At 37.0% G+C, this 20,547-nt stretch overlaps 2 protein-coding genes across 3 annotated transcripts in view; one reads left to right on the top strand and one right to left on the bottom strand.

The window, feature by feature from the left end:
- Positions 1 to 5,614, bottom strand: part of LOC139978076 (conserved oligomeric Golgi complex subunit 8-like) — a 13,337-nt gene extending 7,723 nt beyond the window's left edge. Inside the window, exons 1-5 of the mRNA XM_071988039.1 lie at positions 5,398 to 5,614; positions 3,435 to 3,631; positions 2,860 to 2,963; positions 675 to 846; positions 40 to 253 (exon numbers count right to left, since the gene is read on the bottom strand). Of these exons, the coding sequence (XP_071844140.1) occupies positions 40 to 253; positions 675 to 846; positions 2,860 to 2,963; positions 3,435 to 3,631; positions 5,398 to 5,473 (763 nt within the window). The 5' untranslated portion in view covers positions 5,474 to 5,614. The remainder of the gene's footprint in view (positions 1 to 39; positions 254 to 674; positions 847 to 2,859; positions 2,964 to 3,434; positions 3,632 to 5,397) is intronic.
- On the top strand, positions 5,522 to 20,547 carry LOC139978078 (uncharacterized). Of its 2 annotated transcripts, none has more exons than XM_071988041.1 (8): positions 5,522 to 5,658; positions 12,112 to 12,379; positions 13,657 to 13,725; positions 14,418 to 14,519; positions 16,231 to 16,351; positions 16,791 to 16,897; positions 17,640 to 17,813; positions 20,180 to 20,547. In XM_071988041.1, exons 2-8 carry the CDS (start codon positions 12,137 to 12,139, stop codon positions 20,237 to 20,239), a joined length of 876 nt encoding a protein of 291 aa, XP_071844142.1. In that variant the 5' UTR covers positions 5,522 to 5,658; positions 12,112 to 12,136; the 3' UTR covers positions 20,240 to 20,547. The 2 variants fall into 2 exon arrangements, with proteins under 2 accessions (XP_071844142.1, XP_071844143.1); XM_071988042.1 differs by having other exon boundaries at positions 5,604 to 5,730.

Raw genomic sequence — 20,547 nt, 5'->3', positions numbered from 1 at the left:
TCTATTAAAAGCCCCCCAATAACCTTGACTTTTGCTTACCATCCTCAGTAGGTAACGCAGATAAGAGAGATTGAAACCAAGCATCTCTTGCCTGCAAGAACTTGATCCTGAGTTCGGCCTCGCTGAAGAGGTCCATGCGTCTGAGATAACCGATCAGTCGCAAGCAGGCTGGGAGTTGGATGGATGACCTGAGTTGTTGTAAGAGTTGATTCAGCATCAGTTGTTTGGAGCTGTGGACCTCACTGACGATATCCTGAGGAAGCATGGATGGAGAACAATTTAATGTAGGATTTCATAACCTGTAAGGACAGGGTTTTGCCAGTGACCTAACTGGGTTTGGATATTTCAGGGTCTCTAAGGGAACACAGTGATAACAGGGTTACCAGCTCACTTATAACTAGACATGCTTGAGCAGGAGGTCTAGTATTCTGGGAAAACGGGTAGAGGAGGGAGCAAAGAAAATCAGTTACACAATGTATAACAGACTGCAATAGTGCACTGCGGCTACTGGTAAATTTTATTTAGGCCAAACCATGGCCTCTCGGCTTCTGAAAGTTTTGTATTCCGACACTATTCTGACTGTAAAAGAATCCAAATTAATCCCAAACATACATTACAGACACTCGCCATGTTTTCAAGTGAATTTCTATCGAAAGATTTTAAGGAGGTTTTACCTTAATGACAGGTATTGAGGAATGCTTCTTCTCAAGGCGTCTGACGTAACTTGCGAGCTCCAGAGCTTCATCGAAGTAAGAGTTTCGAACGCAAGTGTCCATCAACTGGGGGATTTCTAGGAGTTCAAGTAGCTGGGTGTGTTTCGAGAGGGTCAAAGAGTTCATTCGTCGGCTGAAGAAGGAAAATGAAAGTCCGACAAGTGTTTACTGGATTATGACAATATGATCATAAACTCATGAGTAGCAAATAGTACTTAGGTTACCCATTATGGCACAGAATTAAAAATAATTTACAAATTCAAACCAAGATATGTTTGTCTACATAAGCTTGGCAAACTATTTCGATAGCTGTAACTTTGTTGTAAAATCGCAACTGTTGCGTTAGCTCTACTTGATGGCTCTAAGCATATTTCCAAACTGTACTGTATGTGATATTTACATTGGTTCCTATGCTAAGTATTGAAAGATCCCTGAAAGTACAAGCACAGGTAACTATCAGGCCTTCCCATGCTGGAATTCATTTCGTGAGGCGGCCACCCTCTCTGAGTTTTGCGACCGCCTAGGCAATTATGTTACCGACATGGCCATCAAATATGCAATGATTGCAATCCAACCTTTTTAAACCCAAGCTTTCATCTGACATTGAAACTTGGCAGAGAACATTAAATTATAACAACAAATTTAAGTTCCTCTACCTATTCAACAAAACATTTTTAACTACATTATTGTTAGGATGATTGACATTAGGATGTTTAACTACATTTTCTGGGTGACCGCACTTCCACAGCCCCCCCTTCCTCCCCACCCCCTTGCCAGGGATGTTTGCACCCTCTAGTGTCAAAACCAGTTATCGCCTCTCACAAAAGAAATTCCAGGGGAAACCTCTACTATACTAGAGTTTAAAACAAGAATACACAGACTCACTACAATTCTGAACTAGATCATGTTCTAACTTTCTGTACTCACTTTCGATGCAGTTACCTTAATATTCAAATATAAGGACACTCCAAATAGCAAGACTAGCAAAAGCAAGATGCTACCGCATTCTTCAGTAGCCATGGTCACAATAATTGTAAGTCTCTGACCCAAAATGAGCATCAACTTTAGGAAACAAATTTACCACTCTGAATATCTTCATACACAAAAACTGTGCCGTATTAAAGTATTCCATGCCAAGTTAAACCATTACACTTGTGCTGTAGTTATGTAGTTGTAGTTACTGTATGTAGTGCTGTAGTGCTGTAGTTATTTATGACCGAGTCAGAATTTTCTGGCATAGTTAGTCTCCGGTGATAACAGTGTTCAAAGTCTCACACTGACAATGAAAACCAAGGTTTTTCGAAGCTGATACTGGACAAACAAACATCACTGGCTTCAATATAAATTTGCTAATGCGACCACAGGAGTCAGTAACAGTACGGCACTCAGAGGTACAGCTGCTACATCAAAATAATTTCTTTCATTTTAGTATGAACTGGGTTGGGGAGTAATTTGGTCAACTTTCACCTCTTCTAACTCAAAATTTAAACGTCATAGTGGCGAGACATGAATGAGCTGTGATTGCTCCAGCCATCAGCTATCATATGGTGGGTAGGCCATGTCAGTTGAGAACTTCTATCTATGCTCTAGCATCTTTGGAATGTGACAACCTTAGTGTATGATCCGTTGTAGTAATCAAATGTGGTATTTCACAATGTAATATGAAAGTGGACATTTCAAAATTTTAAAAAGCACAGTGCATTAGAGACTATCTTGTATGTCAATGCTGAATCTGCCATTGAAACCAAAAGCATTGAAGTAAAATGATTTTACTGCTTTGAAGAGTAAATTTTCTAAGTACAGTTACATGGTTTATTTGTGTGTGCAACCTTTGTTTTATTGCATGCATTGTTCATTATTTTTTTCTTTTCTTATTGTCTTTGTGCAGGGGGTCTGCCTCGTAAGAGCCTCGGCTTTCTCAGACCTCCTCCACTTGTCACATACATTTTCTTCTATCATTGTGTAATATATTTTGAATGTGGAAACAAATAAATGGAATGAAATGAAAGCGTGACATTTGAAGGAGAATCAACCCTTCTTTCCTATGTGTGAGTTTCTTAGCAAGTGTGCTAAAATATTGAGAGATTCTACCTCTCTTAACCTGTAAAGATTGATGAAGTAAGAACCCTCTTTCCATGGGACCTACCTTGAACTAATCCTATGAGCCTCTTTCATAAAGTCATTGCATTTGGTACTGAACTCTGGCAGTTTATCCAGTAAAGAGCTGACATGATCTTCCACTTCAGTGAACTGCTCGGAGAGAAGATGAAAATTAACTTAATAACTTCCAATGCTCTCACTGACTATATTAACCAGCTATAGGTAAACAGGCCAATGAACAAATGACTGAAGTGTACATATCAACTCATTACATAATTTCTCCTACACCACTAGTACAGTATATATATATGAGATTCCAAAATTGTAAAAAGATAATTAACTGCATGTTATATTGTTTTCTTCCTTCATTTTAGCTTTAAGATTTCTGAAGGGGATGATAGACAATGTTGGCAATATTGCTTTACAATAAACCCTCATAACTGGCATATTACCCTGTGCTTATTTGAAGGTTTGGAATAATTTCAATCAATGATATCCGTTAACATTACACGTAGGCTAACAATGAACAAAAGGGGAGTACATGCTTGCCATTTCAATTAATTAACTGTGAATGATACCAGACAACCCTCTCTAGGAATATTGCTGACATTAATCACTTACATCCTCCACTATTTCTCGTGAACAGTCCGCTGTTTGAATAAAGGTCTTGTAATTGTCGAATGCTAGTTCTTGAGTCTGTTGTAGGACCTGAGCCCTTTCATCTGCCAGGCGGTCTGGTTCCCTGGCCAGCTTCTCCACTCCGAATGAACTCAGCTCTGCTAGATACATCGCAAAATCCGGATTGGATCTCCATGATTCTGAACCGAAAGATACAAAGAAATGACAACTAAAAATACAACTGTTACTGTGATGTGTTAAGGGTCATGTATCAAATAGATTCAGACCACTCTTTTATTCTCCTGGTCATCTTCATTTAGCTGGGATAAAATATCAACACGATAGGGTATGTCCTTCCTGTTTATCTGGTCTTAGGGGTAGCGTTCAGGTTCAGCTGGCGAGAATCACTACTTTAGCTCTTTCCCACTGGTGCTTCTTTTGTTGGCTGTTTTGTGTGGTCAGGGATTTATCTTTTGCTTTGTTTGCTGGAGAGTATAAATGGATGCAGGGGAGCTTTCTCCACAGAGTTACTCCAGCTTCCTCTTCATGATATACTTGCTTTACATTTTACTCTTATACTGTACTTTACTTCATTATATACTTTACATTTTACTTTATTACACAGTACTGTACTGTTATCCATCCATTCAGAATACATTATACTAGTGTTGCATCTCTACAATAATAATATTTCAGGAAATCTTTAACTCTACCTGTGTTGTGTTTATTTATGCATCCCCCTGTTATACATGACTAAATCAATCTCTAAGTTACCATTAGACATTCCATATAACGTTAGAGTTAGGAACTAAGGACCTGCTTATAGTTATATATTATTTGTACTCTACTCAAATGAAGTTGTGCTTGGATCCATGATTTCTGTATACTCATGCATAGCTCATAAAATATATCTTTTACATTGAAGTAACAATAATTATGTTTTAAGTGTTTTTTTCTTTTTCATTTTCTTTGCAGGTTCAAAGCCTCTTAGGCTTCCCAAAAGGAATATTAGCAAAGTCAGTAATTAATATTACGGTTAGATTGGTCCAACAAGGCAACATACAGAAATGCTGTACTCAAGCCAAAGACTTCATTGGTACAAATCCTTTGGCCAGCGATGGCTACAGTGTCAATTCTCAGAAAGGTTGCTAAATAAAATCGTAGGGTCTGCAATGTTGCCAATGATGAAAAACATTCAACGGGTAGAAAAAATGATCAAAGGAACATGAAAATTGTACTTGGTACTATTAAATTAGTAAATGCTGATGATATTAGTTGCTGTGTTTGATACAGAAATTGTTAACTCCTATACAATAGTTCAGTACTAGCTTTGTAGGTTAGTAGGTACCCTTATGTTAATAGAGGTAACGTATACTGAATTATTAAAACAAAATGGGGATATATATATCTATAACAAAAATAAATGCTCGCAAGGCAGATGACGTACACACATATAGTTTAGGGAAACCGAAATAAAGTTCTAAAAATGTGTATTTTGTGCCAATCTTACGCATTAAGAGTAGAACCTCTGTGTCAAATCTTACACTGTATAGGTACAGAGCCATATAAAGAGAAATTTGGCCATCTGCATAACGATGCCTGTCAAGGGATTCAAACTCATGAAATATGTAACACTGCTTCTCTGAAAAAAAGTTAAGGTTGCCTGCTGTATCGTTGCTAGTACTAGTAGTTGAAGGTGCGTCAATTACGAAGGTGCGTCAATTATTACTAATAATACTACTTGGACTAGGCATAGCAGCATATAGCCTAGGCTACTGTAGTATAGTTGTACTGTAGTAGGCCTAGGCCTAATGAGATTGAGTACGTAGGCTACATCGTTAGCGAATATCGAGTCGCTTACGTTTCAGACGATAATGAACTAAGTTAGACCTGTGCAACAACAGATCAGGCTAAAGGAAATACAAATTTCATTTATTATCTGGAAATGAAACCAGATAGGGCATACCTGGAAAACTATCGCGAAAAACAGAGGTAAGAATTGTCTCGTCTTCCACGTCAATGCCATTACAGGTAGTCGCCATTTTCAGGTGAACCTCTTTTGACCTTTGACCTCATACCCATCGTTTCTACGAGTCCTCGCGACATGGCTTATAAATAGAATTAGGTCATGTTATATTGGATGCCACAGAAACGGTCATCAAGCACGGAAGTCGAGAGTCTAATGCTACGGAAGTGAGCAAAAGTAAAAGCTGAGTTTGTTACTAAGGTGTGTGACTTTTCTAGTTTTCATTAATGTTTTATATTGTGCAACTGGTACTCATTTCGAAGGAACCTAACAGTAAGTTTGTCACTAACGTAAAGTTACACACTACGAAAGCACGGTACGGTCCTTTTCGCGAAAAGTAATGCCTAACTTAGTTTTGTTGTGACCTAGCGTTATGCCACAGCCTAACGCGTTAGGCTAATTTAATAAAACATCCAGTAGGTTATAAAAATCATACATGTACTGTGTTCCTAGCCTTTGGCATATCACTGTCAGTGCAGTAGGCCTAGGTGTCGTTAGAACTAGTAAGTTGGATAGAACAGTGATAAAGGGATTTGCTGTTAACTATAGTATTACATTTGTACCCAGCCTAGGGCCTAGCCGGCTTTTTAAAATTCTCATTAGGCCTACAGACTGTGTGAATGAGACTTTAATTATAGGTATTTTTAATGACTGTTTAATAGGAGTAAGTGATTGCATATGGATTAAATAGGCCTAGCTAACTTAAAGAAAATTTGTTTGAACTGTTCACAGTTTTTGCAGTTGTTTTTCTATGAAGGTATGACTGAGTACAGTGAAAAGTTGCATAAATTGTATGGTAGCAAACAGTAACTATATGCATAATCCCTAACTTGACATAAGCTACTGTGTAAGCGAAAAGTATGTGTGTGTGTAAGGATGTCATGGTCAAAATGCACGAAGAAGCGATATTTTATATTTCACTACAGTTGTCTAGTGGTGCCATACATGTATAGTCAGTAGTGCAAAGTTCGGCATACTGTGAAGTTCGGACACCCTAAGAAATACACGATTTTACCATGACAACTTACAGGAAGAGCCAAATTTCACCAAAAAGTACGAAGCTACAGTTATTTTCTCGCCAAAATGGCCCGTGTGCAAGAAAATACAAGTACATATTAGTCAATAAAATGACCGAGATATATGAAGTCTGTTATAATTACTGAAAAAGCAACTGCGCCACCAATTTTATCACCAGCGCCACACTGTGGGTTGCGTGTCCGAACTTCGCAATACTCTAGCAAAGAAATACCAGTTCCACAATCACAAAGAATCTTCTTGGAATACAACGTGAAAACAGTTTGCAGGAAAGAAAGTTTGGCCGTGTATCGTACTATAACACAATTCTCCCACCATATGAAGTTTATTTTCCGGTGATTTATACCAGAAGATTTAGTTTTGGGGTGTTTTAAGTCTTAAGTGTCCGAACTTCGAAGTCACCATGCTACTTAAACATGTACAGGTAACTTCTCTTCATGGAACTAAAAACAGAGATCAAGATCAAAAGGGCAGTGGGTTATGAATAGTCGCCAGGCTTTACATCCGACTCTTATCCTGTACACCAAGTCTACAACATTTGATCTTCAAATCTGTAAAATTGAGCAAGTATTCAAACATTTGTGCTTCTTGCAATTATGGTAGAAAATACAGAATTGCACAATAACTATGCTTTATCTCAGTCTGTGATTTCCCTAAACGAAGGGACCCATTGTTCTGTGTGGATATTAGTCATTGGCTCCACTGTGCATGGATCTCAAGGGCTCCTTCACATATGTATATCCGCATCAACTGACCAACATTCTCTGTTTTAAATGTAAAGATTGGAAATTTTTAACCCCTCAAAGTTGCATTGCAAATCTTCATCGTTACTGGTTACCTTAAAAACCAAGACAGCTCAATTTAAAAACAAAGAAAGCAAGATGTTCATCAAATTTTGTATTTTGCAACACGTTCATGAAATATAGTACCCACTTAGAGGGAACTAGGCAGCAACATTGATTGTATGCCCCAATTTAGATTAGTTTCGTGCCAATAATCATTTGCATCATCGGTCTCGTCCAATATTTCCAATATCTGCGGCATATCGCTATCAGTATTGAACATTTCTTTTTACAACAAAGCCGCTTCTTGTTATTTGGGATGATTTATAAAATCTGTCCTAAACAACCCATTTCTTTTGCCTCAGTTTTGATTTTGATAAATATCCAGTGGTCAGTGTGCCAATCAGCTGGCCACTTAATGTTACGTACATAGCTCAGTCTCTGTTGTGGTGTGTTAAAGTATATTTCACGTCTGCCTGCTGTAATAAACAGGTGAACACAACATAATTTAAACTGAACCTACACGCTGACTTCTATTTTGCCCAGGTTGTAAATATTTTTGGCAAGAATCCAAGAAATGTTTTTGCACAATCAAAGATGTAATCATGGCATATATTCAGAGGGGCTACAAACAATCCACAGTTGCAGTCAAACAGTGTAAGAAGTAACTAAATGAAATATTGAAATGTACATAAATATGATTAAACTATGTACTGTATATAACTACGTTTCGTTCCTAGCAGTATTCCTGTAAACCCTCTTCCCTTAATCCTCTCTTTGTCCCACTACAGTTTATCTCCTACATCTCCCTTTCCCCTATTGGTTTCTTTCTTTCTTCTCTCCACCCTTGTCTACTAATCCTCTTACATCTATCTCTTTGAGTTCACCATGCTCATTAACCTGTCTGTATTTTCTACATATAAAAGCATATTGAATATATTTTTTTAATCATTTCAGAAAAGTCTACTCTTGAATGAAATGACCAATGAAAAATGTTATATAATTCGTAAGCTTCTTTTCATCTTTGCAGTGAGAACTTAAAGCTTCCTACCCCTTATCCAAGTAATCGTCAAGTTTTGTACGGCGTTGAATTTTTATCTTGAACAAAATGAGCTTCTTTCTGGATACTTTGTTTTAACTCTTGGCATTTGAAAATCATCCTTCAAAAGAGAACCATCAAAAGCACTGAGACACCCACAAAAATTCCACTCCTCCAGGCTGTTAATTGTACACTGTAGACAAATAGCAAGTTGTCTACATATAAGGAAGTCAGCATAAGTAAGATATCCGTAGACTTCCTCTAATAATCTTGAGCACAAATATTGTCACCTCTTGATGATCTACAGATTTAAGTTAGTGAATTTAGTCATCTTGCAATGCATATTGATACTGTAACGCAATTTATATGTAGGACAAAAGTTATAAAAGCTGTCTTGAGGACTTTGAGAGAATCTTCAAACCTTTTCAAGAAAAAGATATCTTGTCGATTAGGACAAAAGTTATAAAAGTTGTCTTGAGGACTTTGAGACTCTTCAAACCTTTTTTTCAAGAGAAATGTTATCTTATCAATATTTTGTACTACAGTACTGTACATGGCCAATAATATGTGAAAGTCATGATACATTTAAATAGCACTGTTGTGTTTTTACTGCCTATCAGACAAGGAGTGATGCTCGGGCATCACTCATTGTCATTGTTTGCACATATTTAATGAGTTTCCCAGATTGATCAAAACTTCAAATCATGTGTATATCCGATGGGAAGGAAAGAGAGCTTTAAATTGACAAATGTCAACAGATGTGAGTGAGATTATCACACACAATATATGTAGTTTTACTCAATATGGGGAAGTTAGCTAGGTGTCCGTAGTACTTTAAGCTCCTCATGTTTGGTATACATGTATGTACTTGTTTGATCCAGTTACCGTATTTACACTGTAAATGGAAAGGCAATGAACTGTGTTGAAGTTTTGCTAATTTACAGAATTTGTAATTGACTCAGTAGGCAAGGATAGAGGAGTGTAAGTATATACTCCATTTTTCTGTATTATATGATTTACCCAGCCGTAATATTTCTCAACGCCCACCTCACAGTAGATACAGATCAGCTATCAACTATATACAGTACAGCCAATCATTGTAACCTGTTGCAGTTCAGAGCACAGCATTGATCTTACTGTGCACTCTACCTATACAACAGCTGTGTGTGGGATGATGTCATTGTACTGTACTAGAAGGTGTATTGATTTTTATCCTTTGTACTTTTCAAGAAAAGGAGTTTCTCATTGTGTTTGTCACTCACATCTTACTGCACACATGTTGTCATAGAAGAGAGTGAATTTCATCTACATGGAGTACACAGTGCGTTCTATATAGGGCAAATCTAAATTTATTGAAGTTAAAGTATCCCCCCTCCCCCACCCCCCTGCCCACCATGGATACAACCATCACCTGTGAATCAATACTTAAAAGGTTGCTGCACTGCAGAAGGTATTCCACACAGTAACTCCCATACATACATTCATCTATAGTTCATTTACTTAGACTTTTTGCAGTTCTTAGATTAATTTCAGCAACTGTTCGCTAACAGGTTTCCCCTCACAATCCTCCCTCTGATCGGTCTCTAAAAGAACAGGTTTAGAGGAAATGTATTATTTACCACAACAACCTACTGTAACTACCACTACCTAACGATGCTATAGGTGAAACCATTTCATTTTCCCTTGCACCGATTCGACAAACACTGCAGAAAACTCACCGTTAAGGTTGTGACACTAAAAACAAACTCAATGACAGTCCACTTCAAACTTATAAATTAAAATTTGTTGTACACCAAACCCACAGGTTTTTTAAGAGGCTAAAATCAGCAATTTGATGTTTATTTCAAAACGGATAATTACATGGAATCAGTTGCTACGGCAGTTACTAATATAGGCTATTTAACCATTACGTATGGCATAGCCTATAATGAACTTATATTAGCCTACCCATAGACCTTACTAGGTCTTTAGACCTAACATTAAATGCCTTCGATGTTGGATTAGCCTCAAATATGACATCAGCAGTAAAACAGTGACTAGCAAGATATTTTGCTCATCCATTTGAATGGTTTGAAGAAATTTGAATGTAGGTTAACGTGTAATGGTATATTGTGGTACAGATTGGCTTGAAATTTTGAATACAGTATATATATACTGTTAATGTGCATTGTGCAATGATTGAACATTCCGGTGCAGTGGTGTACGCAGTAGTACGTACCAAGTTAGTGCAGCATACAGTATGTGGCAACAGCAAACCACAGGAAAATGTAAACAGCTGAAATGACCTTTTCACACATGCGCAGTATATTAATCTCGCAAGCGGAATTTATACGAAACTCACTCGTTATGTGAACGTGTCATGTTCTTAATTGATAATCCTACTCGCTGACTTGATATCAATAATCGCCCATGCGTTCTTAAATGTGAACAAGGCCATTTCGCTAGATGCGATGACGGATAAATGATTCCATGTTGCTTATATATACTGAGCGTAAAGATTGTCTGTCTAATACCGGAATTAAACAAGTTATGTATGATTGATCAATCATAATAACCAGCCATGCTATGCATGTCACCGAATACCTACAGTACTATTACAACTACAGACTGAGAAACACATGATCTGACATCTGTACTGTTTGGTTTATGAAAGCTGAGCATCATGAATTAATCACTGGCATTGTTATTTAATCAGCTTCTGTACAGAGACTTAATAAACAGTATTGTAGGTAGCCTTAAGAGGCGGCAAGTGTGAATTAATGTTAAATATGTGTATATAGAAATTATGACAAATATTCAGCTATTTATTCAGTATGTTTACTGGATATATGCAGTATGCAGTATTTAAAGCTGTTGTAACAACATTAATGTACAAGTAACAATCATGTAAATTTGTATCATGATGGTCACATAATCCCCCTGGAAGAGTCAAATATTTCAGCCTTCCTAGATTTCTACAGTAAATCTCTTGTCAAATTTGTTCTCACTCAGTAAAGCTAGGGGTGTCCTCTCTTGGTTGGTGCAGTACAGTAGACTGTGCAATTCAAATTTGGCAGGACCAAACCAAGGGTCAACCGTCAAGGGTCAAGTTTTGTCATGTTCTGTAGCACAAGCGATTGTAATATTAATTACTGATGCTGTTATACTGTAGTAATGGTAATCATCAATTGTTTTCATCATATCAACGGACCTTACACACCGTAAAGGGTAACAAACTGGGAACTTGGGACTCTCTGGGTTGACAGACCTACAGTGTAAATGAAGTTTGTACCTTGGTCAGTTTAATTCATGGATTACATTTGGAATGATCTATCAAAAAAGTTGAAGTCTCTACAGGTCTTCAAAACCCACATTCACCAGACATTTGAAAAAGAAATTTATTAACTTGTACTAGTATTATATAATCAATTCACGTATCCATATCAGCATCATGAGGCTATTATTACTGTACAGTTAATCCTTATGTAAACACTGTATTATTTATATTTTCCTTTTCTTCCAAGGAGTCTACTTTGTTAAGTCTTTTTAAGACTTTATAGGAGACTTCCTTTCACATTGTATACAATTGGCAATAAAACATATAAATGAATTAATACACTTACTTATTGATGGTTATTGTACATAGCAGTATCAACAACCTTTGTATGTTTTCATGTGATACTCATCCCTGTTTTGAGGGGTATCTTTGAAGGGGATATCTTTGGAGGGTGAGAGACATTTCCTTGCAGTCACCATTATTCACATCATGCCCATGTCATGGTCATTCATTTGGTAACAATCATTTCCTTCAACTTTCAGATTATTTCATCATCTCATCAGCATAATGTCAGACAAAATGTACCCACAACTGCCTGCCCAACCCCCACCACAGGGGTACCAACAGCCTCCTCCACCAGGGTATCAACCTCCCCCACCACAGGGGTACCAACAGCCCCCACCACATGGTTATCCTCAGCCACAACAGCAGGGGTATCCTAACCAACCACCTCCATATGCTCCAGGTTATGGCCAGCAGGCTGGATATCCAGCACAACCATACCAGGCAGCTGCCCCGGCCCCAGGCCAGGTAAAATCAATGCAGGGTGTGACTGATTGTAAGAAGTCCGAGTGGTTTCACAGGTTGCCACCAAGAGTAAAGCCTTTTACTCGATTTGAAAGTTCAATAGTGCTGAGAACTGTGAAATTGGAAGGTTTGTACAGTACCATGAGAGCAGATCCAACATTGGACAGAAAAAGTGAACAAATTTATGAAGAAAGTTCAGTCCAGTCATTACCATATGTTGTCATATATAAAGATTTGTTGGACCACCAGCAATTAACAAAAGACCTGTCTTTGTCATCTAGCTTTTCTCACAAACAACGACTTCTGCACTTTCAACCGTTTAAGATTTGCCTGCAAATCGATTTTGAGAAAAAGCTTCAATCAAGCTTTATGTCTTAATTTATTTCTGCTTGGTACAGTTATACTTTTTGAAGTTTTCAGTAGTATTGACCCCCCTCTCCTCCCTTACCCACTCTCCTTCCTCCCCCTCCATTTCAGCTATATGTCAACTTTGGTTTATACTGCCCTCTATTATAACTGTTATATATATATATTGGTTTTTACATCAGTGTATTCATCAAAACAGAATATTATCAAAAAAGTAAAATGATTAAATATAATCAAGGAAATGCAGAATGCAAACAAGACCCACTGAAAGACGATGAGACATTCACTTCTCTCCTCGCTTACCTGTATCCTCTTAACCTTAGCAGCTTGTTCTACCGTGCTTGGAATGGCCTGGTAACCTTTTAACACTGTGCGCCCTCTATGACCGGCCCTCCCTGGTCATTCCGTCTCATTCTACCATTCAATTAATTAAAATGCGGTTGTGTCCATTAGTATACCACTTAAAAAGCACAAACTGTAACAGGTATGTTATTTAGCTATGCGCTGTCCGTTGGATATCACTGTATATGCTTGTCTTCCAGAAAGTTTTCATACAGCTTAGTTTTCCACTGACTTACAGGTACAGCAGGCAGTCTTATTTTGCAACAACATCATTTCATTTACAGACACCACCCTCACCCTACCCCCCCCCCCACTTTCACACCACCAGAAGGAAAGAGGTATTAATATGCAAAAAGGGGAACAACTCTCATCCCCAGTGGAACCACTACTGTAAGATTATTTTCTTGTACAGATGAAACCACCTTTTGAAAGATTTTTCATGCATAAAAGAAGAGAAGAATTGTCCGAAAATCGTACTTCATTGAACCTTGTTGTAGTGTGTACTTTTTAAATCGATGAGGTAAATTTCAGTTTTGTTGATCTGGGTTTTTATTCTCATTTCTACAAAACAGACGGTTATTATCCACCACCAGACTACTCACCCAGTTCGTCCTGTTGTACAACCTACTAGGAATGCATCTGTAAGTAACACAAAGTAATTACCTGACATTTCTATTGCAAGAGGATTTCTATTGCAAGTGGCTACCCTAGTGTTTTAACCTTTTAAAGTACAGTACTCAGAGACTTTCAAGTATCAAAGTAATGACAATTCTTTCAAAGAACATTGCTTACTCTTTAAGCTGGATCCGGAATGCGCTTCAAGTTCTGTCAGTATGAGCCAAAGAATAGTTTGCCATTGAAGAAGGTTCTGCTAGATTCAATATTGTCCGATTCTCTTGACTTTTTGAGAAGGTTTTTTCACCTTTGCATCAAATCTACAGTTGTTTGGAGACCAAATATGAAGGCGTTTCACCTTCGGATATTATATTCATGCTTACCACTAAACCGATTGGATGTGATTGCTTAAACATTAACATCTCTGCTTGTATTTTTGTTTATTTTCAAAGTTCGCATTTAACGAGTCTAGTTGCATAAAAAAAAAAAACGTTTGTTGCACTTGTGTCACTATAGAACCTGTATTGACTATATTAATTGTTGTATTGCTTATGAACTGATAACTTCAAAAACCCATTCGTTTTAATTCATCTGGAAAGAATCATCACAGAAACAAAAGATTTTTAGACCGTCCACTTGCAAGAGATTATTAATTCATGCTGGTTTTAACTTTCTGTAATTAAGATTTCTAACACAGTTTCCCTCTTTCAAATTTTAGGCCACTCTCGGGGGCTTGTTCAGTGGGGCTGCTAAGGTCGCCAAGGGTATTGGAAACACAGTTCAGAAAGAACTGGACATCCATGCTACAAGTCCAACCCTGGTAAGTTGTCAGATTACCCAGTGTGTAGGAAAACTGAGCTATCATTTGTTCTTTTTCTTTTATTGATCGTGGAATCATACAATGTTCCTCTTTCTTTAGATTATTTGATATGTTCTGTTTCGGTTTGCTCTGATCTGTAGTTAGTGGCATAATCCTTGAAGCTGAAGATAATCCTGAGTGTTAATTCTACTGTCTTCTCCCATTAGCAGCTTCAAGGGGTTTACGTTTAACAGTCAGCAGTTTAACCATAACCCATTAAAACACTCCTATGCCAGTCAGTATCGTAGGAGGAACTAACTTAGCAATATCTCAGCTGGAAAATTATATACTGTGGCAGTTCATTAAAACAAACCCATATACTGTATGTGTCAACTGATAAATTATTTCTCTGAGTGACAGAAGATATATTTAACCAAGACAGTCTCACAACGGGAATTAGAAGGGTAGTCCAAGTGAATATTAATTTTTGATTGATATGAGAGAGGAATTTGATGTCAGCATCGAGGTGAAGTTTTCAATTCCTAACTTACGGTTCGGACAAAATGGCATTCTGAAGTTGACATATGGTGCACTCAAAGTGAGCTCGAAGAATGTCATAAAAGTTCACTGGAAAAGTTTCCTTTATATATTTTTCTTTTAAAATTTGCATCCCAACTGTTACTATTTCAAAATAAGGATACAATAGGAACACACTACAGTGATTCATATTTATATTATTATACTTTCACATCCTGTTTAAAGGGGTTAAACTGGGACTTGATCCTGTTTGAGGTCAAACCAATTTTAAGGATTAAAATTAAGTGAAATAATAACAATTTTGCTGCCAATGACATTGTGCAACTATGACATCACACCTGTTTGCTTCAAGTTCATTCATGTTACAATCATTTCAGTTGTCAATATCTTGAGTATATATATTTGTATGTGGGAGTTGCAGCCTGGAATAATATATCTTGTCTCATATCGCAAAAGGCTATTCAGAACAGTCAAATTGCCATACACGGCCAGATATGTTGTCGCAGTTTGGTTTATACACAGGAACAGAAGTTTTCTAGAAAGGACAATATTAAAAGTCTTCAAAAATGCTACATATAATTTGAACACCAAATTATTCCCTGAATTGTTTGCAAATTTAACCAGGATGATTAAAATATGTTACATTTTAATAAGAATAATAATAAAAAACAGTTCTTATTAAGCGCCCGTAACAGAAGTCTCAGGGCGCTTTACAAATATAAAAGTCATAAAATACAAAAAGAATACAAATCAAACACACAGCAAAAGAAGCAAATGACCGCTGACCAGACAAGGAACATGCAATGAAAGAGCAAACCAATAAGAAAACCAGTGTCTGGCCATCGATCCTGACCTATTCTAAAAATAAACCATACCAATTTGATATAAAATCAAACATGTGTATACAAGAGAAAAGTGTCCGATAAAAATTGTCTCACAATATGTACATAGACAATGAATTACTGAGTAAAGAGATGAGTTTTCAGTTTTAAAACTGAAAACCCTTGGACTCTTCCTTTTAATTTAGTAATAGCGCCATCAGTGAAGTTTAATGAATCAATCCTGTGTATTGATAGAAACAGTAGCTCTGCATTTCATCACACCTCACTTACATGTCTTCTCACACTCCAAGCACCCTCATTCATTAAACACCAAATAACGTTGTGTATGTGTGTTGAATGTTTCCCTCTTCCAGAGACAGTTTGGGACTAACGCGATCCTGCAGTTCATCTCTCGAAGCAATAACATGTGCCTCAGGACTTTACCAAACGGTGGACTGGATTGTATGGGAAACCCTGCCGCTAATGACCCTTATAGTAAGTACAGATTATGTTTCAGTTTGAAGCTGGCTGTTTATGACATAATACTTATACCAGAGTGAAGTATGATGTCATACTTACAGCTGGCTGTGTATGATGTCATACTAACACCAGGGTATGATGTCATACTTACAGCTGGCTGCGTAAGATTCAATTAGTATAGTATTATTTCTGACACTAGTTGCACAGAATGGACTACTATGTGTGTTGTTACTGTAAACTGCACAGGCATTGCTCTGATTATCTTTAAGGAGGAATGTCTAATCATTAGAATGTAACTCTGTATGAGTCCAAGAAAGTACCAAGAACGGTCTTAACCAGTCCTGAACATACACAGGTCAATGTGAGTATGTTATGCTTAAACCCAGCGTTGAAGCTGGCAGGATTCCTTGTTCTTAGGGATCTTATGTCATTCTTTGTTTTTCCCTTAACACAGCTCACTACAAGGTGCAGAACCATGGTAATAACATTGTCACTATGAATACCATGGGCAATCCAACCTTCTACATTTCTATTGACAAGATGGGTAACGCCCTTGGCAATGTAAGTAATTCTCATCTGTTTACACTTAGAAGAGCCAATACCCCCCTCCCATCTTCCCCATCCCCCTTCTCACCTCCATCCCAGTACTCAGTGGAAGGTCATGATGTACTATGCATTTGTTTTTTAAATGATGTCTTTTAATTCTAATGTTGTATTGGGTTTGTCTTCGAAATAAAAATCTTGTCAACATCATTGCTTGGGACCAAATTAATGTGCTCATCCTCTGCAAATGGAATGCAATCTGCTGTAAAACGGCCTGCCATAAAAATTGTGATTGCACAATACCTGCCAGCACTGCAAGAGATAATTGAGAATCCTGGGAGAGGTATCGCCGTAAAATAAAATGCTAAATGGGACTTTGTCTAAATTTGTTATTTTAATTTTTTTAAACTAAGGAGTTCAGTCACTTCAATTGATGAGCCTTCCATGGTTAAAGAGTGATTTTGAAATATGTTTTGTTGGATACTTTAGCCAAACTTTACAGTTGTTTCGAAAATTCTGAAAAAAATATCTAGTCTCATTAATATTCTGTTTATGGTCATCCTGAACAATGTTAAAGGAACTACTTCCAGCCCGTCCGCCAATCATAACGCTTAAGTGTAAGTCATGTGAGGTGACAAGGACCAATCAGTCCGCATCAACACTACTGTGTTTGCATAATGCATATTCATATGGTCAAAGGTCATCATGCAGTTGATGCATGACTCAACACTAATCTGTTTTCCTTGTTGTGCTCTGCTAGGGACCAGGAGGCTATGAGAGCAAGCTCAGGCTTCACGAGACATTTAAAGGTTTCATCACCTTTGAGTCTCTGAGTAACGCCAACAGTCACCTGGCAACCTTGCCCAATGGACAGATGAAACCATCTAGAGGAACAGGAAAGGACCAAGACTCACAGTTCTCGATACGAGTCATCGTGAGTAGAACTTTTATCTCTATTTCGCTTTTAAGTGTTTGTGGTGGGAGAAATTTTAATGAGAGAAAAAATTTATCATGCCAATTATTGTCTACAGAAAGCCACGTTCATATTCTACTTGAACACTTATTGTCTACAGAAAGCCATGTTATCTTCTACTTGAACACTTATTGTCTACAGAAAGCCATGTTAATCTTCTACTTGAACACTTATTGTCTACAGAAAGCCACGTTAATCTTCTACTTGAACACTTATTGGCTACAGAATGCCATGTTAATCTTCTACTTGAACACTCTTTGTCTACAGAAAGCCATGTTTATCTTCTACTTGAACACTTATTGTCTACAGAAATCCATGTTAATCTTCTATTTGAACAACACTTATTGTCTACAGAAAGCCATGTTCATCTTCTACTTGAACACTTATTGTCTACAGAAAGCCATGTTCATCTTCTACTTGAACACTTATTGTCTACAGAAAGCCATGTTTATCTACTACTTGAACACTTATTGTCTACAGAAAGCCATGTTTATCTTCTACTTGAACACTTATTGTCTACAGAAAGCCATGTTCATCTTCTATTTGAACACTTATTGTCTACAGAAAGCCATGTTCATCTTCTACTTGAACACTTATTGTCTACAGACAGCCATGTTCATCTTCTACTTGAACACTTATTGTCTACAGAAAGCCACGTTAATCTTCTACTTGAACACTTATTGGCTACAGAAAGCCACGTTAATCTTCTACTTGAACACTTATTGTCTACAGACAGCCATGTTAATCTTCTACTTGAACACTTATTGTCTACAGAAAGCCATGTTTATCTTCTACTTGAACACTTATTGTCTACAGAAAGCCATGTTAATCTTCTATTTGAACACTTATTGTCTACAGAAAGCCATGTTCATCTTCTACTTGAACACTTATTGTCTACAGACAGCCATGTTCATCTTCTACTTGAACACTTATTGTCTACACAAAGCCATGTAAATTTTTTACTTGAACACTTATTGGCTACAGAAAGCCATGTTAATCTTCTACTTGAACATTTATTGTCTACAGAAAGCCATGTTAATCTTCTATTTGAACACTTATTGTCTACAGAAAGCCATGTTAATCTTCTACTAGAACAATAATTGTCTACAGAAAGCCATGTTAATCTTCTACTTGAACACTTATTGTCTACAGACAGCCATGTCAATCTTCTACCTGAACACTAATTGCCTACAGAAAGCCATGTTAATCTTCTACTTGAACATTTATTGTCTACAGAAAGCCATGTTAATCTTCTACTTGAACACTAATTGTCTACAGAAAGCCATGTTAATCTTCTACTTGAACATTTATTGTCTACAGAAAGCCATGTTAATCTTCTACTTGAACACTTATTGTCTACAGAAAGCCATGTTAATCTTCTACTTGAACACTTATTGTCTTCAGAAACCATGTTAATCTTCTACTTGAACACTTGTTGGCTACAGAAAGCCATGTTAATCTTCTACTTCCACACTTGTTTGAGGTGTACAATTTAAAAAAGTTAAGAGGACCTGAAGTGATCAATACAAGCACAATCTTTCCTTCAGTTCCAACTAGGAGAATAATTTTGTTGTAAGTTGGAAAGATATCAAACATTTTATTGATTTTATTGGAAGTGTACTATGGTGAGTCTTGATATACATGCATGTATTCTACTTGCAAAGAGTTTTCTGAAGAATTTGATCGTAAACTCTCTGTTGGAGTAGTAGAACTGTGCTGGTCAAAAACTTGATCTTGACGACCAGAATGAATTTTATTTTTGCATGTGCTGCAAAATTAAAGGATTTCAGCTTAGCGCCCTTGACCAAAGTGGAAAGTTAACAACAGTATATGGAAAGTAACAGATCAGAGGGTGTTATATGTGTATTGATGATCTGTTATATCCCTGTGATACTAGTTCATATCTAATCGATCAATCAATCTATCTCCCAGATTTACCAGTGAGCCTAAATCATGGTTTTCAATAGTTATTAATCAGCAAAAGGCCTGCAAAAGTTGTATCACATGATTCTTGTCTTTTGTACCAACCACTGAATTATAATTAATGTTCTGGGATTTTAATGTTAAGTTGTGATTGTTATCAAATGATTCTTTAACTTAACCGGTTGAAACACACCCTTTTGGAGTAAAAAGAAATTTTGATATTTGAAAATTTGAAATTTTGGGATACGGCTAGTACACAGAACAGAACAGTTCCATAGTTGCTTGAACAGTGGAATTCATTGAATCTAGTCTCAGAAATGTACGAATTGTGTGACTCTGTAATTTTACAACGTTATTTGTCGACATTGTTATTGATTTCATATTTTGTTTTTGATCTACTCTAGGTTCCAGCAGTCGCTCCAGTACAACAGGTGTACCAACAGACTACGATCATCCACAAGTAAACCATGTGTACCGGTTCTGCTATATTCTGGTGAAACTTTACGTTTATTGTGGTATTGAATATATATCAGTAATTGATCATAAGACCAGGTTTTATTAACATGACCTCTGAATAGACATACTCTCTGTTAATAGACCACACTAAAATAAAATGTACATCAATTGTGGACTTTTAAGGCATTTTGACAGGTATTTTGACAAATATTTAACTGTGTGAACAGTGAGATAATTTGCCGTATGGTATTGGTGTATGTGTGCTGTTACAGTTGATAAACTACTAGCGTGTTTAGGTGGGGGGGTAGGGAGGGGG

Source organism: Apostichopus japonicus, chromosome 12, assembly GCF_037975245.1.
Source record: "Apostichopus japonicus isolate 1M-3 chromosome 12, ASM3797524v1, whole genome shotgun sequence".
Classification (NCBI taxonomy): Eukaryota; Metazoa; Echinodermata; class Holothuroidea; order Aspidochirotida; family Stichopodidae; genus Apostichopus; species Apostichopus japonicus.
Note: the sequence above shows the minus strand (reverse complement) of the source record. Positions and strands in the feature narration are given on the sequence as shown.